The 17,754-nt window shown below is 37.0% G+C and overlaps 1 protein-coding gene across 2 annotated transcripts in view; it reads left to right on the plus strand.

Moving 5' to 3' along the window:
• RABEP1 (rabaptin, RAB GTPase binding effector protein 1) overlaps positions 1-17,754 on the plus strand; it is a 51,599-nt gene that overhangs the window by 9,997 nt on the left and 23,848 nt on the right. The window contains exons 2-6 of one of the 2 annotated variants that reach the window (XM_075194957.1): positions 4,379-4,507; positions 8,516-8,719; positions 9,389-9,549; positions 12,584-12,703; positions 13,974-14,109. In XM_075194957.1, the coding sequence (XP_075051058.1) occupies positions 4,379-4,507; positions 8,516-8,719; positions 9,389-9,549; positions 12,584-12,703; positions 13,974-14,109 (750 nt within the window). Of the gene's footprint in view, positions 1-4,375; positions 4,508-8,515; positions 8,720-9,388; positions 9,550-12,583; positions 12,704-13,973; positions 14,110-17,754 lie in introns of both variants that reach the window. The other variant, XM_075194956.1, reaches the window with a different exon arrangement.

Below are 17,754 nucleotides of genomic sequence, written 5' to 3' on the forward strand. Positions count from 1 at the left end.
CATTTTAACTAGATATTGGAATCAACTGTTCTTTAGTTCCTGCTTTGTTTAAAAGAAACATTTCTACAGTTTTGAACCTTTCAGGTCTGTTGATATTATGAAGTGCTGTAAATCAAACACAAGGAGACTTAATAACATGAGATGTAATGTAACCCATAGTAACTGATGAGATGCGTGCTATCATTGTTATAATATGTACTTGACGGTAACTTATTGGTCGGTAGGACCTATGTGTACAGTTCATTGACATATAATAGGAAAATATCTCACTACATACACTCTGAAGTCCATTCTTAAAGTGTACATTGTCTGAAACCACTGCATATTTTGCCAGAATAAGAGACTGAGAAAGTATATTTAGTTGTGCCGTGAATACCACAAAAGTAATTAATTATTAATAAATAGAATTTTCAAGGTTGAAATGTATCTCTGGCAAGCAAAGACTTGGCAAAATAACTACTGTTGTTCTCAATAGACTACAATGTGATATATTTTGAGTTTTATTAATTTGCTTGCAGACTTATATGAATATTGTTCACCGCATTTGCTATTTCCTTTCTTCCAGACTTATGCATTTGTTATACCATTCAATGTGTGAAGATGTTAAAGATTCCACCCCTTTTTTTTTTTCTTTAAATTAACCCCCTTCCCACAAAATAACAGATTTTTACCAAAGAACACCAGCCCATACTTTGTAGCCTATGTCCCCCACTGCCGAATGACCTCTCTGCACAGCTTTCAGGGTCCTGGCTATAATATCTTGCATTTATAATATGTTATAGTATAGCACAGATCTTCCCAAAGGTTAGGAGACAGCAATTTTGTTAGTTGTAAAATTTACGAACCACATAAATATATTAAGGCGTGGACTCTGCACTTTGGCAGGAATTGGCTTCATGTCCAGTGTTCTCCCCAGCACTTATTTCCCATGTGCTCCACCTGACTGTTTTTACTTGCCACCCCCGGCTCTTGGAGCCCAACAGAGTCCTATTATAATAGAACAAGCCATTGTTTTTCCTATTAGAACAGGCACTACAGCCAGCAGTGTGTGTGTTAGACCACTGATCACCAGTCTGACCAGTCCTGACAGGTGTAGGCAATAACCTCCAATATTTTTCATTATTATTGCAAAGTATTCTACTGTCCCCACCCGGCTGCTTCTTATTGCCAGAGAAGAACAATGATGTCTCATAATGACCTCTGTAAATAAATTATTATATAGACCAAATGACAAGCATAGTATACACAGCCGGTTCCTATCAAAAAATGGATTACATCTGCCTGTTCTCTCATAAAATGATTACATCAGTCTGTGACCTGTTTATACTGCCCTATGTCCCGACAACATAATACACAAGCCTGCTCCCCTCAAACGATAATTACAAAAGCAGCCCATGCTCCCATACAAAATTATTACACACAAGACTGTGCCCTGATTACATAAGCCTGTGTCATTACAAAATTGTTACACACCAGTTTGTTCTACCCAAAGCAATCTTACAAGCCTGTTCTAACATAAGATTTATTGAACAAAGGCCTATACCGCAAAAATGACTATACTGCAACTTGTGTTCATAAACATATCACAGTTCAGCCCATGCCACCCTAAAATTGCCACATACCACCTCGTGCCCCACAAAATTACAAATAAACTGCCACTAAAACAATGACTGCACACTATTAGTTGCCCTCATAGAAATATTGTACACCAGTCTGGGCACCCCAAATAAATATTGCACACCCATACACAAACAAATGGAAAAAGAACAATTAAACACTAGCTTAGGCCACTCCCAGGGACATTTGAGTTTGGTTCTTACATCTGGCTCTTCCACATAAATTTTACTATTACTGGTCCCAGAGCCACACTATTGTGATGTTAGCTGTGTATCTCTAGCCACAATAATGGTAATAGCATTCAGTGGTACCATTTCGGTGGTGCCAAACGCTATTTCTATAGTCAGAGCTGTATGTGTAAGAGCTTGTTGTTGTGACCATTTAAAAGGTCAAATGTATCTACAAATATATCCATCTATGCTTGATGTTTTCAAATCCCTACACTGGCTCCCTGTGTCTTTCAAAATCCAATTTAAATTACTTACCTACAAAGCCCTCAACAACCGTACCCCATCATGCATCTCAAATCCCATATCAAAATACTCTCCCTCCTGCCCTCTTAGATCTACCTCTGACCTGTGCCTTGTCTCGTCTGTCTCTGGTGACCACCTCTCTCTCTCTCCTGCCTACATGACTTCTCCCGTGCTGCTCCCCAATCGGACTTTCCCCACAGCCTTCAAATCTTTAGATGCTCTTTGAAAATCCATCTCTCTTTTTACAGATGAACTTATCCCCGATAACACCATTCACGCTAATGTACCCTCACAACTGTCCAAATCTCCACTCTGAGCCACATTTGCTCTTCTTGTTTCAGCTGTGCCCTCTTCCACTTAGAATGTAAGCTCTCTAACGAACAGGGTCCTTTATACCCTTTATTTTCATGTCTGCATTTATTTTTCTTCCTTGTATGCCCCTGTTTTATGTATGTAATGTTTTCCCTACAGCGCTACAGAGGACTGTGATGCCTTACAAATCTACGATAATAAAACAGCTGAGAGATTATTAAAATTGTATCTTTAAATTTTGGTGCGATACCGGTCTTATCTGGTGTTCCTGCAGAGCCTTATTGCACAAAAAATGCAGAACAGTTTCTGTGAATACACAAATAGTTTCTGGGATAAACTGTGGTCTACCAAATATATTTGAGTGCTTGCAAAGGCCCTTGGGATTAGTAGAGTTTATCAAATGCTAGATTAAAATTATGGCTGTTCTATAACCAGTCGGTCATCATAACTCTGGCTACCTCCCATTGTGCAACCCATGAAATGGTTTTAGCCATCTTGCAAAGAAATTATCTTCCCATATAAGATCATCCAAAATTATGTTTTAATGAAATCTTACCATGAAACAGATATCTGCTGTGAGATTCATTTTACCAGTCTTCTTAGCTGATTAATGTAAGCAGAACATGTTTATGATTCACATGATTTTATTTCATGCTGTTTTTCATGTTTAAATTTTATCTTTTTGTAACTATTTTGTATAATTGTATATAATATAATTGTAGTGACTGTAGTCTTTCATAGCTTTTGTATTTTGTTTGTTTCTCTGATAAATTGGGAATTACTATTAAAAGGTTACCAGCGCACAAAGTTTAAAAAAATCCTTACAACCTGGTGTTGACAGCTTAAGGCACTATAACCACTGGTGTTAAAAATCATGCTTGTTTTCTGGTCTTATTTTTGACTATTATTTTGGTCAGTACCTTAGTAACTTGGTCAATAGCTGTAATATAAAAACAGAAAAAATGCTTTTACATGGATCAAAAATTATATTATGTATTTAGATTTTGTAAGAATCTTTTTGGACAATAAAAAAGTAGATCAAATGCCTATTGGAATTAAATTAATATCCCTTTATTACCCTTAAATGGTCTATAAACCTGCCCGATTTAGAATTAAACGTGAAAATATAGTTCTGTGTCTGAGGCTGCATTTCGAGATGCATGTATCTTAAGATTTGTGCAACTTTAAATCTAACGTATCAATATGTCCAGTGTATAAAATCTGATGCATCTTTAAGGGGCTTTATTAACTCTTTATTGATCTGCATCTCCACGTCCTTGGGATGGGTACACACAACAGAATATTTTACCAACAACAGGAAGAAACAAAAAAAATCCCCATCAGCATGCTGATTGCTGTGTACACACTATACACGTTTTACACGATTTACCTTCAGATATGTGCTCTTCATCTGTCATTACCATTGGCTGAAAAGCTTGTGACTCTGCACACTCCATAGAGATCTATGGACACTGCTAGTCTGAGTGCATGCACACTGCAGAATAGAAAACATTGTTTCATCATTGAATGACATCTCTAGTCCAGTGGAAGCATCAAGTGAAAAGATGCAGTGTACTTTAGAACAATAATTGTTCATTGTTGGAGGGTACACACTAATGCAATATCTGACCAAACGGTCATTTATCATTTGATTGGCCCGATAATCTGCTGAAAACACTGTAGTGTGTACCCAGCCTTAATGTACTGAACATACACACAAATGCCTCCAATCCACCTCTCCAAATGTTCGCTCAATTCAAATTAAACCATATGGTATGTTGCATTACATTCTAAGCAAAACAAAAATGTCAAAAAAGATGGACTATTACTTTTTAAAGCCTCCATTGTCAAGATATATTTGGACCCCTTTAATCTAACCAACCAACTTTTAAAAAATTTTTAAAATGTGTGTTCATGCAAAGTGTATATGGTGCTCTATATAGTAAAATGTAAATTTCGGCTCTTTTATTTAGCAGCTGCTCTGCAGAAACGAGTGGAAGAACTGGAAAGAATTAATGCAGAATTTCTTCGGACCAAGCAGCAACTGGAGCAGGAATTTAATCAGAAGAGGGCAAAATTTAAAGAGTTGTATTTGGCCAAAGAAGGTAAGCCTCACCATCCCCCTGTAAGCCATGATTTTGTTGTTCTGTACGAGTTCTCCCAGTGTAAATTACATTGGTTTGTCTGCATTTGGTCTCAACATTTGAGATTTATATTAACTACTTAATTGTTAATATCTTTTATTGTATTTCTGAGGCACTGAATCATTTCTCTTTAGTCTGTGTAAATATATGGTCAATGAAAATCGCAATTAATATCTGTGCCGTCATCAACTCGTTTCACTGAATGAGCTTGTTGTGATCCCATCATCAACTTGATTACAGACAGTTGTGCAGTTTGGCTCACCAGAATTGTTTGTCAATTAAACGGGTTAAATGATGTATGCTGACGTATATGCAGCTTTAGTTGCTCAGTTGGCATTCTTGGTAAAATAGTTGATTTTTCGTGACCATGATAAGTGTGCTTCCGGTTTCCCACAGAATAACATAAAAAAACAAGTAAGAATATTCTAAGCACTATTTTAGATCTTCTCACATTGCCCATTTTATCCCATGGTTCCCAGCAATCCCTTTGTGTGTTATAACGTATCAAAGAATGAAAACCCATACAACTGTACATCTTAAACAGCGATTGTCAACAGGCGGCCCTCCAAGTCTTCGCCAATGACCCCCAGCCCAGTCCTTCCTGTTTCATTGTCAAATTTTGTTTTGTTATAGCTTGTAACATTTGTTTAAAATGCCTGCTGAAGTTGTTATAGATGGGCATCTCTTTCTTTGATTTCATTTATTGTTTTAGCTTAATGAGAGTAAGGGTAAGGATAGGTACACACTGAAGAAATTTCTGACCGGCAAAGGATTGTACCTACGACTGAAGGTCCGATCAGTCTGGCAATTCATACATACATACACACTGACACGACTTGCCTTCAGATCTGTGTTCTTCATCTGGTGCTCTAGTCTTCAGAGAATGACAGCAAAATATTCATTCATTATTGTCACATTTTTCACGCTGATTAAAACAGCCTTGTTATAGCTATCCACATGTCCTAACGAATTTCGTTAGCTTTTGTGACTCTGAAACGAAACATTCTGTCTCAGAACTAATAAATTAATTGTTCCTTCTACAGCACTTTCTACATTTATTCACCGGGACATTCATTGATTGCATCAGCTGAAAAGAACATGACTCTTTATGGAGATCGTGAGCATGAGTGCTTACACACTACATGATCGGTCAGTGCTTGGTTGGAAAATATTAAACAGTACGACCAACCAAATGAAATAATTATCGACTGTTTGGGACGACTTTTAGATCATTGTGTCCCTATACACACACTCCCGATATTTGACCAAACGGTCGGATGTTGGCTGATTGGAAGTTTTACGTGCAATCATCAGGCCAGTGTGTGTACTTAGCCTAATGCACAACCCTATTGTAGGTTAGAAACCGCCTATGTGAACCCTAACGTGAATCAGGTTGCCTGTCACTTGTCTAAAGGACAGGTGTGATCACTTCCCAGGAATAGATCATTATTTCAGTACTTTCACTAGGGTTAGAGCATCTGTTGTATTTGTTCATCTGCACATGCATGTGTAACCCGTTTTGAATTGGGTGGGCTAGAACAACCTGCAGTCAGATCATCAATATGTGCAGTTTGTGCAGTTATATCATCAACACAATTGTACCATTGATTCTCAGTTTGGTTTAACCAAGCTTTTAGATGTATGTGACATCTGGGTAAAGGGTGGTACTTTTTGTACCATTATTTACTGAAATAAATAATATGGTCTGTTTGGTTACATTCACAATTTGGTATTAAATCTAGTTTTTATGCATTTCTCAACCAAATGAAAGATTTATAAAAACTACTTTTGCATTTAGGTGCATGCTGCAATTTTTTGACCAATTATATTTAATAGGCAGACGTACACACAAAATGCATATTGTAATACTGTTTTTGAAAAACATATGAAGAGCAAATGAGAATATGCCCACATGTTCTTGTTCAGGGACCACAAGCTGCATATGGAAATAACAGATTTTTGTTTGTGAGCCGGTAGACTATAAGGGGCACTCAGCCCCAGAATAAGAATAGAGCAGAGGCATGGGAAACTGCAGTGCCTTCGTCTACCATGATAATACTTGGCATAATAATGAAGATTGAATATCACTTGGCAGCACATTCCCTTGTCCTGTTTTTAAAACTGCAAAGATTTCCCCTTACAATACACAACATTTTGGTGTGTGATATCTTCACGTGCAGCTATCTTGGCAGACAAGTCATACTTGTGTGGCCAACTTTCATCAAAATTCATAGGACCTATTGACTGGTGAAGTTGCCTGTGTATAGGTAACACAGCTTTTATTTCTATTTACCTGTACATTAGTCAGTGGCATGCACCTTATACTTTGGATTCCTCCTTTTTCATTCTATACATAAAAAAAATGCGTTTGCATACCGTCCCTTTGTCTATTTAGCAGTGCTACTTGTAATGAAAATATGTATGAACTGTAAATCTTTGCTGCAATAAGTCATTCAGCTAACACATTTGAGCAGATGTAAAGGACATAGTTCATATCCTGAGTGAATCACATGATATGACTTGTTGGCATTAGTGGGACAAGGTTAACAAGGCCTCTTGTATAATATAATGGTTTAACAGGAATCCAAGATATACAAAATATTGTCAACATCCTCTTCCCTTCTGTTGTTGAGTGAAAAATCTGTTAAATGTAGCCCTGAAAGGCAGTGTTTTTAATGTAATCTTGACATAATCATTAGATATGCTCTGATTTTGGCTATTTCATATTATATCTATTATATCTAAATTTCATGAGTTTTCAGTTTATTTTGTTTGTCGTAAAAATATTTTGGCAGATAAAAAACCGATCGATTCAGTGTGCTCATTGAATGTAGAAGTTGGTTTGCATAGCAGATATGCTATTAACATTGACCAATATACAGTATATGCAAGAGTGTCGGCATCTTATCAAAACTGAAAATATTTCCGTTAAAGTTGTAATCATGAGAGGGAGAGAGTTTTCTGTAAACACACTTCCTGTCCATTATACTATTAAGGGATACGTCAGCCTTTTAGCCTCCTTTTGCCAAAACACAATACACAGCGCAGTCCACTGCACAGCAAATGCAAATAAAATGTTAAGCTGGGTACATATTACAGAACATTTCTCCCGATGCGATATCTTTAAAGACTGAAAGTCCTGATCAGCACGCCGATTCATGAATACACACTTACACAATTGTACACGACTTACCTTCAGATCTGTGCTCTTCATCTGTCACCATCTGCTGAAAAGATTGTGACTCTATAAACTCTATAGAGATCTGCCTACACTTTAGAATTTGCCCAACATCATTCCATCATTTAGATATTTTTAGTCTGTTTATAAAATCAAATCAAATGGTACAATGTGCTTTGGAACGATAAAACATGACCGTTGCAGAGTACGCACTAATGCGATATCATACCTAACGGTCGTTTATTGTGTAATCATCATCATCATCATTTATTTATATAGCGCCAACATATTCTGTAGCGCTTTACAATTGGGGACAAACATAATAAACACACTGGGGAAAACAGACAAAGAGGTGAGAAGGCCCTGCTCGCAAACTTACAAAAGGTGAAAAACCTGTATTGTGTACCCAGCTTTAAACATCTTATCTAATGCCATGGTGTATAGACTTTTACATAAATATATAGTTGTCTGTTATTACAAGGAAACTTATTTTAGGCTTATTTGTGTTTCATGATTTAATCATAGCATAATATTATGTTTATTGGAAACATTCAGTTTTGTACTTTGTTGCCAATACTTTTTTTCCACCTCCTATAGACACTGAGGAGCACTACTAAACATTTAATTGGATGGGGAAAGACGTGTAATTTTGGTATATTGTAGATACTGTTGCACAAATTACAGAAATATCACAAGTTCAAAGCATTTTGGGTAATAGCTCCCATATTTGTATACATTTTATAAATGTGTAATTAGATCAAAAAATAACACATTGATTTTCACCGCTGCAGAGGACTTAAAACGTCAGCATGCTGCTGTACAGGATGCACAAGATGAGATGGCTCAGTTGAACCTCCAACTAGTACAAGCACAAGCAGAAATGGAGAACATACAAGCTATAGCTACGGTGTCTGAGAACACTAAGCAGGAAGCCATTGATGAAGTGAAAAAACAATGGCAGGAAGAGGTGGTTTCTCTTCAAGCTATCATGAAAGGTACCATATAAGTGGCATTGGATTTAAACTGGTGACTCTTTTAGGGATACCCCTGTAATGAAGTCCATTTGTTTGTCTTTCACTTATTTTCCTGCTGTTCTGTTTGAGATACCCAATTGCAGTTCTTTCACATTTACTAAAGTTATTAGTCATAAGCAGAGATGAAAGTAACATAAATGTATTCTATGTTATAGAATATATATCAAGTTTAACATTTTTTCAAAACTCTAGTTGCTTTAAAAATAGAGAAGTTTCAGGGAACTTTTGTGTTAAGAAAAGAGCTATTCCTATGTCATTATACACTGATGCTCATTGAGCTTAAAGGCGAACTCCTCCAAGATTCAATGTTATCAAATTAGAGTTCTTTCACTTCAGTGAGTTCTTTTAATTTAAGGAATTATTTCATTATGGGTAAACACTGTTCAATTAAACCTATAAATGTAAAAGAACATTTAATTAAGCATTTGAGAATTTAAGCATAATGTATCTAGCACAAATTCTTAATATACAATACTGTAATACCCAATGCTGTAAGGATTCATCCAGGAACATTCCATACAAGCTACAGTTAACTGTGTTCCTGACTTTTTTTTTATTTTTTTTATTAAATGAATTTAAATAGCGATATAAGTAGCATTCTCCCTTACATTTCTTTACTTTCCTCCTCAGACACAGTGCACGAGTATGAACTTCAGTTTCATCACAGATTGGAGCAGGAGCGTGGTCAGTGGGGACAGTACAGGGAGTCTGTGGAAAGGGAGATTGCTGAGCTTAGGAGGCGGATTTCTGAAGGCCAACAAGAGGAAAACCTGGAAAATGACATGAAAAAGGTGTGCAAGTTTTTTTAATATACTCTATTGTTGCAGACTGTGACTGAAAGACAAAATAAACTATGCAAGCTAGAGTGACTTGGCATTTGCTTACTGGGACCTAAATATATATAGTTAAATATGTGTTTGTTATGATGTAGTTATGCTTGCTTTGATAATAAAGGCTTCATTTTGTAAAACTTTTTAGGGCAGGCACAAAAACAACAGTTTACGCTGAAATTAGACTCTACTTCCCCTACATGACCTGATCTTAACACATGCTTAGAACTGTATGCACAGAAGCAGAAGTGAAATTGTTTTGAGGCAGGGGTATATTGAATACTTTTGGGTATGATTATGCACTTTATTAGTAATGTTCTACAAGATATAGGTATATTTTCAATGAAAAGCATTTTCATGGCCATCTATGAGAAGTAAAGATAATAGTATTTTGAACAAGCTATATAGTGTCAAACACTGTCTTGGCACATTCTGTTACCAGTCTAGAAGCACAGAAAGTTATAACGAGATCATGCTCTCATGTAAGTATGCAGAGCAGTCTTACATATGATTGCAACACCTACAACAATGTAGCACAACCTGGATGTTCCGCAAGGGTTTGTGATTTATAGATTTGGGGGGGTATTCAATTGTTTCTTTTAACGCGCTAAAACCCCAAAAAAACGAGCGCTCTAAAAAAACTTCATATTATACGGTAATTTTGCGCGCGTAAACAGTTAACATGGTACTTACTCGCTGCCAGCGGGCTGAATTTCAGCTCGCTGCTCAGGGAGCTGCGAGATGAAATTTAGCGAGTAATTACCGTATTAACGGTAATATTTTTAGAGCGCTCGTTTTTTTTGGTTTTAGCGCGTTAAAAGAAACAATTGAATACCCCCATTAAAATCTTAAAATTGAAGATTTGCAATTATTTATATTTGAGTTATATATTGGTTGTAAACAAATTGTCTGAAATTCCCTTTGCTTTTGAAACATACTCTTGTTTGTTTATATGATTCAATACCTTACCAATGGTGTGTGTCAATCATGTGACCTCTGTGTTTGCAAGTCAATCACAATAACATCAAAATTAGGAATCACTAGAATAGGATAGTGATATCTTTATTTCTATGAAAATGGTAAAAAATATAGCAACAGCATTATGGATAGTCTGTGTCCACATACACCTGTTTAGTAGAACATATTTGTATAAGTGTTAGTTGGAATCTTTATATATTTTTTGTATTTAAATGTAATTAAATTGTTTGTGACTTCATTATGTCTCTGTATTATTAGTGTGTCTTCGCTTGAAAGTTCTTTATACGAACCAGATACAATCCAGTTAGACAATGCTTTTACTGAATTTCTGGGCCAATAGCCAGTGCTCCCCAGGTGTAACTTATTCAGTTGTCATTGTGCATAAAACAGTTCTGTCGAGTTTTTTCAGATTTTTACTATATAGTTATGTCTACATGGAACGTGCTCTTTTTGTAGTACATTACTACAAGGTAACTAAGTATTGTAATCTCAAAGAGGACCTGTCACGTCTGATTGCAAACTGGCCAGTACTCTGCTTCCCCTCTGTCGCCACCTCACTCTTTCAGCACTCGACCAGTGGAGAGCATGTACTATCCAGTGAGAAATTAACATAGCATGGGCCATTTATGTAGCTGCACAAATGCGCAGATATATACATCTATAGAAGCATTGTAAGCCGAGATTGGAATGCTCATGTCGGCAAAAGTCCTGTCTTATTATAACTTTTGGATCACCCTTTATAATTACTTTTACATTTTTCTCATAAGATATTCGAGCTTATATCTTAATAAATCATGAGCAAGGTGACTTTTTATTACATGTGTCCCGTGAAGCTCATATAAGTATCTAATTTTTCAATACAATTTTTATTTTATGAGAAGTAAGCTAGCTATGCTCTGCACATTAGATACAGCAACAATCTGTACAAGAGGACGTGTGTCGTTGTTTCTATGTATTAGGACTGTCTAATGTCATAGAGAAGATGATTTTATAAAACAGGATCTGGAATTCAAGGCCTCAAGGAGTATTCTCCCCTTGACTGAAATAATGGTATTATTATGCAATGTTGTTTAAGATAGAATTGTTGTAACAAAAAAAATTGCTCTCTGTATTTAATTTTTTTACTTTTATCTTTGACTATTTTGTTTCACTACAAAGGATTTAAACAAAATTACATAATAAGATAATAAAATATGAGATTTGGAATCAGAGATTTGGACAAATATGGCAAAAAGCTAGGATTTATGTTGTAATGTGTGAACCACACATTATTTGAGTTGGAATTATGTACTTCATTATACTTTACATTGACCTGCAAATTATTGCTTAAAAAAAATGATAACCCAAATGACTAGCATATTACAGACAGCCTGCATGCCACACATTATACAACACATCAAACAAGCCTGTATTCCACATATAACCAGTCTCTGCCACATGGTTGATTGCATTAATCTGTGCCCTAGATAAATGATTACATGCTAGTCTGTGCCTATACAAATTGATTACACCCACCTGTAACCCCCAAAAAAGCATTGCACACCTGCCTGTAGCCTTATTAAAATGGGCTCCTGACATTTGGTGCTTATAAACATAATTTTCGGCACTGTACACCACTGTTATTACCACAACAGTGCGAGACGTTCTTGTACGAAGCTCCTGTTATGTTATCACTGGAGTTTCTGGTTTGGGCGGCTCCAGCTGTAGAAGTAGTAATGGCAGTACACCATTGAATATTATATTGTTTAGGACTAAATGCTGGGAATCATTGATAATGCGTCCTGCCAATTGCACTGGAGATAGGACGACGGTTATCCACAGCCCATTTCTGCTGTGAGAGAGAGAGAGGATGCTTTGTTTTAGTCGTCCTGGTGACCTGGATTTGCCAAGCCCTGAAATATAAAAAATAGCGCAAGAGCTGAAGGGCACGGAAGTGTATTCACACCATTGGGGGCTCCAGGTCATACAGTATTCTCCTGTGGGAAAATTAATCATGCCTTTTTTGTTTTGATTACAGGCCCAAGAGGATGCAGAAAAGCTCCGTTCAGTAGTGATGCCCATGGAAAAAGAGATTGGGACTTTAAAGGAGAAGTTGACTGAAGCTGAGGAGAGGATAAAGGAGCTTGAGGCATCCAAGGTTTTATAAGCTGTTTATATTGTATATTGTATTGTGTTTACACTAGTCGCACACAGTAGGGATATAAGGTGATAGAATGAGTGAGAGAAAAGGTGAAAATTCCAAGTCAAATCTATTTACAGAAATACAGATTTAGATGCAGTTTGCAGTCTCTGTTCCATGGCAAACTGGCTGTGTGCCCAGCATATTTAATTGTGGCAAAAAAAGCTGTGCAACTAGTTAATAAATACTTTTTTGACCGTTTTTTCCTTTTATTTTTTTGACCACTTGTGCTTCTAAGTTAGGGTAATTATACATCCGTTTTACCTTTTGCCCCAAAAATATAAGGTGTACTCTGTATGAATGAAGATCCAATTGTGTAAATGCTGCCCTAACCCTTAACAATGTGCTGTATCTACAGGCAAAGATCTTGTCAATTGCAAAATACATTATGCAAATTTAAAATTAAATGAGCAAATTTGCATTTCCTTTGCAGGACCTGTCTCTTCCTAGGTTTTGCATTGTTGACCTTTCAATCAGTGCATTGCCGACTGTGTATTCACAGCATGTAACGAGCATGTGCTGAGCCAGAATTACTGCTTATCGCTTTTCCCTTTTCGGGGCTCCTCAGTTTATGAGTGATGTGTTCTGCTCATATGTGAAACTCTGTAAAGGCTACTTCTCTGCGAAAAAGTTGCAAGTTGTCATTAGGGACAAGCGTTAATTCACTTTTTTCATTGATTTAGTCTGTAGTCACTGGACAGCATAGTTTAGGACGAGTTAAAGTTACTGATTTGCATGCTTTATTTCTTGATTTTTCTCGTATAAAGCTGTGTACACACTACATGTTTTTCACCCAAAGATCGTCCCAAGCACATGATAAACGATTGTTAAGTCCGATATCGCATTTAGTGTGCACGCTCCCACGATCATGTTTTATCATACCAAAGCACATTGTATCATTTTATTCTATAAACTGACTAAAAATCGCTATCCACAGTTGAACGTCTGCCAGATTCTGAAATGTGTATACACTCATGACCAGCAGTGTAGGTAGATCTCTATGGAGTTTATAGAGTCTGTTATGACAGATGAAGATCACAGATCTGGAGGTAAATCATGTAGGTGTGTACACATGAATCTGCTTGCTCATCTGGACCTTCAGTTGTTGTTAAAATTGTTACAGACACTGCTAAGGATAAATAGGGAGAAGTTTTCTGTAGTGTGTACCCAGCTTTAGAATGTTTGTTTTTTTTAGGTTTCTGAATAACCATTTTCAACTGCTCACTAGGTGAAGGAATTGAATCATTACCTTGAAACTGAAAAATCCTGTCGGACAGATTTAGAAATGTATGTAGCTGTTCTCAACACTCAAAAATCTGTCCTTCAAGAAGACGCTGAGAAGCTGCGGAAAGAGCTGCATGAAGGTAATCATCGTTGTATTAAATAGCTTTCAACATAGTCTTATTGTATAATGTGGTATGTGTTTGTAGGGGAGTTCAGTTAGGGGGGTTAGGAAGCAAAGTCCTTGGTATCCTTAGACCAAGATACCCACATACAGGCAGTTTCTTCAAAATGTCAAACCATCCTTACAGTCAAGTTAAAGTGAGTATCTCATGTCTGTACGAAGACCTGCAAATCTGTATACTTGTTAGGAAGGCAGAAACATGTATTGATCTATTAGAGGGACACAGTGGCTCCCCATTTCATCTAATGTATGTCAGCTACAGCTACAGATCCCCAACTACAAAGGCACACTGATGACCAGGAGCGTGGACAGCAGAGGTTCAAGCAAAAATCAGCAATGTTTTACTCCTTAACTTCAGCCTTGAGTCTCCACAAGCAAGGCTTCCCAAGAACATTGCTAGTAATTGAGTTTTCCCCCATATATTCTGTGCCCATACATACAATCCAAGCTACTCTCTGCCTGCTTAAACGAGCCATTCAGTTTACAGTAACACTCATTACGGGGTTGGCACAGCTGTTCCACATTATCTATTGTAACCTAGTAATATGTTGCAATCTGTTCACTTATAGAGAGTTAAGCAGTCATTTAATTTGGCCCTTTTCACTCAAGGCCAAGCTCCACATGAATTGTGTGTTGAATGTTTTCCCGTTGTAGATGAAGTCTCCGTGTTATGTAGTGGCATTCTACTTGCAGAATATCTGGTGTTTCACCTTTCACATAATCCTGGTACGTTGAGTACTGCAACTCCTCATATGTTTCATGTACACTCTTAGGGGTAAATACAGCTTTTTTTTTTTTTTTTTTTGTTACAACTTTACAATATTCGTCGAGTTTGAGAGCTAAATTAAAAACGACAATGTGTTTAAAGGCACATCTTGTCTTTAAGCACATTGCCATTTTTAATTTAGTTTTCAAACTCTCAATATCGCTGAGTTGCAAAAAGGGCTGTTTAATACATTTACCCCCTAGAATGGCTCAACCTGATCCTTAGCTATCTATAAATACCACTTGGCTTAATATTATCTGCAGTGCATAATGAAGATGCTGCCTCGCATTATCCTTAGAACCTTGATAACTGTTTGCAATTATAGGAATGCTACCACTCCTAATCCTTTCCAGTCCTGGTGATCCTCTTCCTGGATCCTATATAAAAAGTTTTACCCATAAAGGAATATGATTTTACACTGACAATCTGCTAGCGCTATGTGCTCAGAGCCTCACCTTGCACATATTCCCGGAGCTATGAATACTGTGTGTCTGCATAAATTTTGTGTGCACCTCCTCATGGACAATGTTTAATTTGCCCTCTGGTGATATGTTGAAGCCTGCCCAAGTACAGAGAGGTTGAAACCTGCTCTCTACAATGCTTTCCACTTCAATACCTGTTTTACCTGAATTCTGTGTTTCGTCTCCTTGTTGCTGTAACATCTATATCTGTAATCTAGGCAGAGTACAGTCATATTGAGCTGTTCTGATTTAAATGTATTACTTGCCATGTTGGGCTGGGGTATCTACCCTGTATTCAACTCTTTTTGTTTGTTTATTTTTCAACCACAATTTATTCTTTCTTAGTTTAGCATATCTCTCTCTAATTCACATTAATGTGCAAACACTACCACTACATGAGCCAAGTGTATCGCTCACTGTAAACATTTAAATGTATTATGTAAAATTTCGTACCAGACTGTGTGTTCTTTAGCACATGACTGGAGGGAAGGGTGCCAATGTTATTTGTTTATGGTTCAGTGTATAATGGGTATTTCTTTTTGTTATTTTACCTCCTATATTCATATCTAAAATATTCTTCCTTCTCTTCAGCAAGTTAAATATTAATTATGACTTGTAGAGGGGATTCAATTAGCCACAAGGTGCGCCGTACATCACCTCAATGTCTGGGCACATTGCTTTCCGATACAGTACAGAATCTCCGCTCCTTTTCTCCTCTCATCTCTATAGGACTCAAGGGAAAATGAACCTAGATGTGAGAAAAAAAATTAAGGTGTTGTGTCTCCTACTGTTCTGTAGACACATTGTGGCACCTTGCGGGTAATTGAACCCCCCCTCCCCTTCCATAGAACACTAACATTCTGTATCGGAAATGTAAGGGGATTAAAAAAATCATTCATTCTAGACTGTATTAATAGGCAGTCGCCAGATGTTATATGGCATCGAGACAAACAATTCACAGGTCGTAGTCCTCAGTCGCCCTGATAAGTGTATTGCTAGAGACTTATTGCCGATTTTTTTTTTTTTTTCTTCTTCTTTGTGTGACCTTATATAATGCTTGGGATTACATGATGCCTGGTCTCATTTGCATCCATTGTTAAGGCTTCTTTTCCTGTCATTCTGACAATAGAGTATTGCTCTTGTGTATAGTTTTATCTATCCAGGTGTCGTCTTCCTCTGTTTCTGCAGTGTTCAAAGGTGTATTTCATATTATTGTAGAAACAGTATCCATTTTGCCTTGCCTTATTTCTCACTGCTATCTAGAATTGGAATGGGACCAATGCTCTCATTGATAATGGGGGGATACCTTCAAATCCTTGCTAGAGAGCATATTTCAGGAGATAACAATACAATCAAAGTTTTTTTAAATTCACTACATTTTAACCTACAGATATGGTCAGCTCAGAGCAATTATTCAACTTTTATGCCACAGAAAGCTAAATGAAATGAATGTTTTGAGCACTTAGACAATATTTAATGTGACTGCATGGGTTCATTGCTAGCTTTCTTAGCTAAGGAGCAGAGTGCACCTCCAGCCTCACCTATCTATTTGTTAAGGGAGGGAAGAACTGATCTTTACCCAAGGAGGAATAGATGAAACATATGAGAAATATTACTGCAGTCTATTTTTACTACACTTATATCCCAAACAGATTCATAAATATATATCTGGCTAAGAGATGCACCTGCAACAATTATCTAAATTTCAACCAAATGTTCCTGACGTTCCAGTTACCTTGTAGAAGTTTCATTCAGCTATTGCATCCTTTTGAAATAAAGCTCAATTGCCCTGTAGTTAAATGTTATAAGAAATAAATATACAGACAGAGTTCACACGAGTTTGAACTGTTTGAGGGAAGCCGTCTTTAAATGTAGGCTTCCTTGTCATCGTTGAAAGCCTTAAGTATTGTACTCCTCAAAACATGGTAAAGATCCTACATATGTATATATAATTACACATTCTGTGCTTCATATAGGCCCATATCTTTGCTGAAAGTTGATGTAAGGTTCATGAAAAACTTTTAGCTACCAGATTAAGTTATTACCTCTATTATACGGGTCTACAGTTAAGGGGGTAGTTATAGAATAGCCTTACTAAAGAAACATTGAAGAGGTGGCGCCTCTTTCAACTGACCCCTTAAGTGTAGAAAGATTAGTGCTGGCGTCGACATCCACGTTGTTCTGTGCTGCCGGCCTGTTAATTCATCGCATTAACTCCAAGTCACTTTAGTAAACAGTCGTGAGGATGAATATGTCGGGCTGCTGAGCATTTGTGCTGAAGATGTCGCTGTGAGTCTTGTCGTGGTTTCCAGCATCGGGAATAAGATTACCACCGTATTTATACACCCAGTCTGACTGGGAACTCTACGTTGTTTCA

The sequence above is a fragment of the Mixophyes fleayi genome, chromosome 2, assembly GCF_038048845.1.
Source record: "Mixophyes fleayi isolate aMixFle1 chromosome 2, aMixFle1.hap1, whole genome shotgun sequence".
Taxonomy (NCBI): domain Eukaryota; kingdom Metazoa; phylum Chordata; class Amphibia; order Anura; family Limnodynastidae; genus Mixophyes; species Mixophyes fleayi.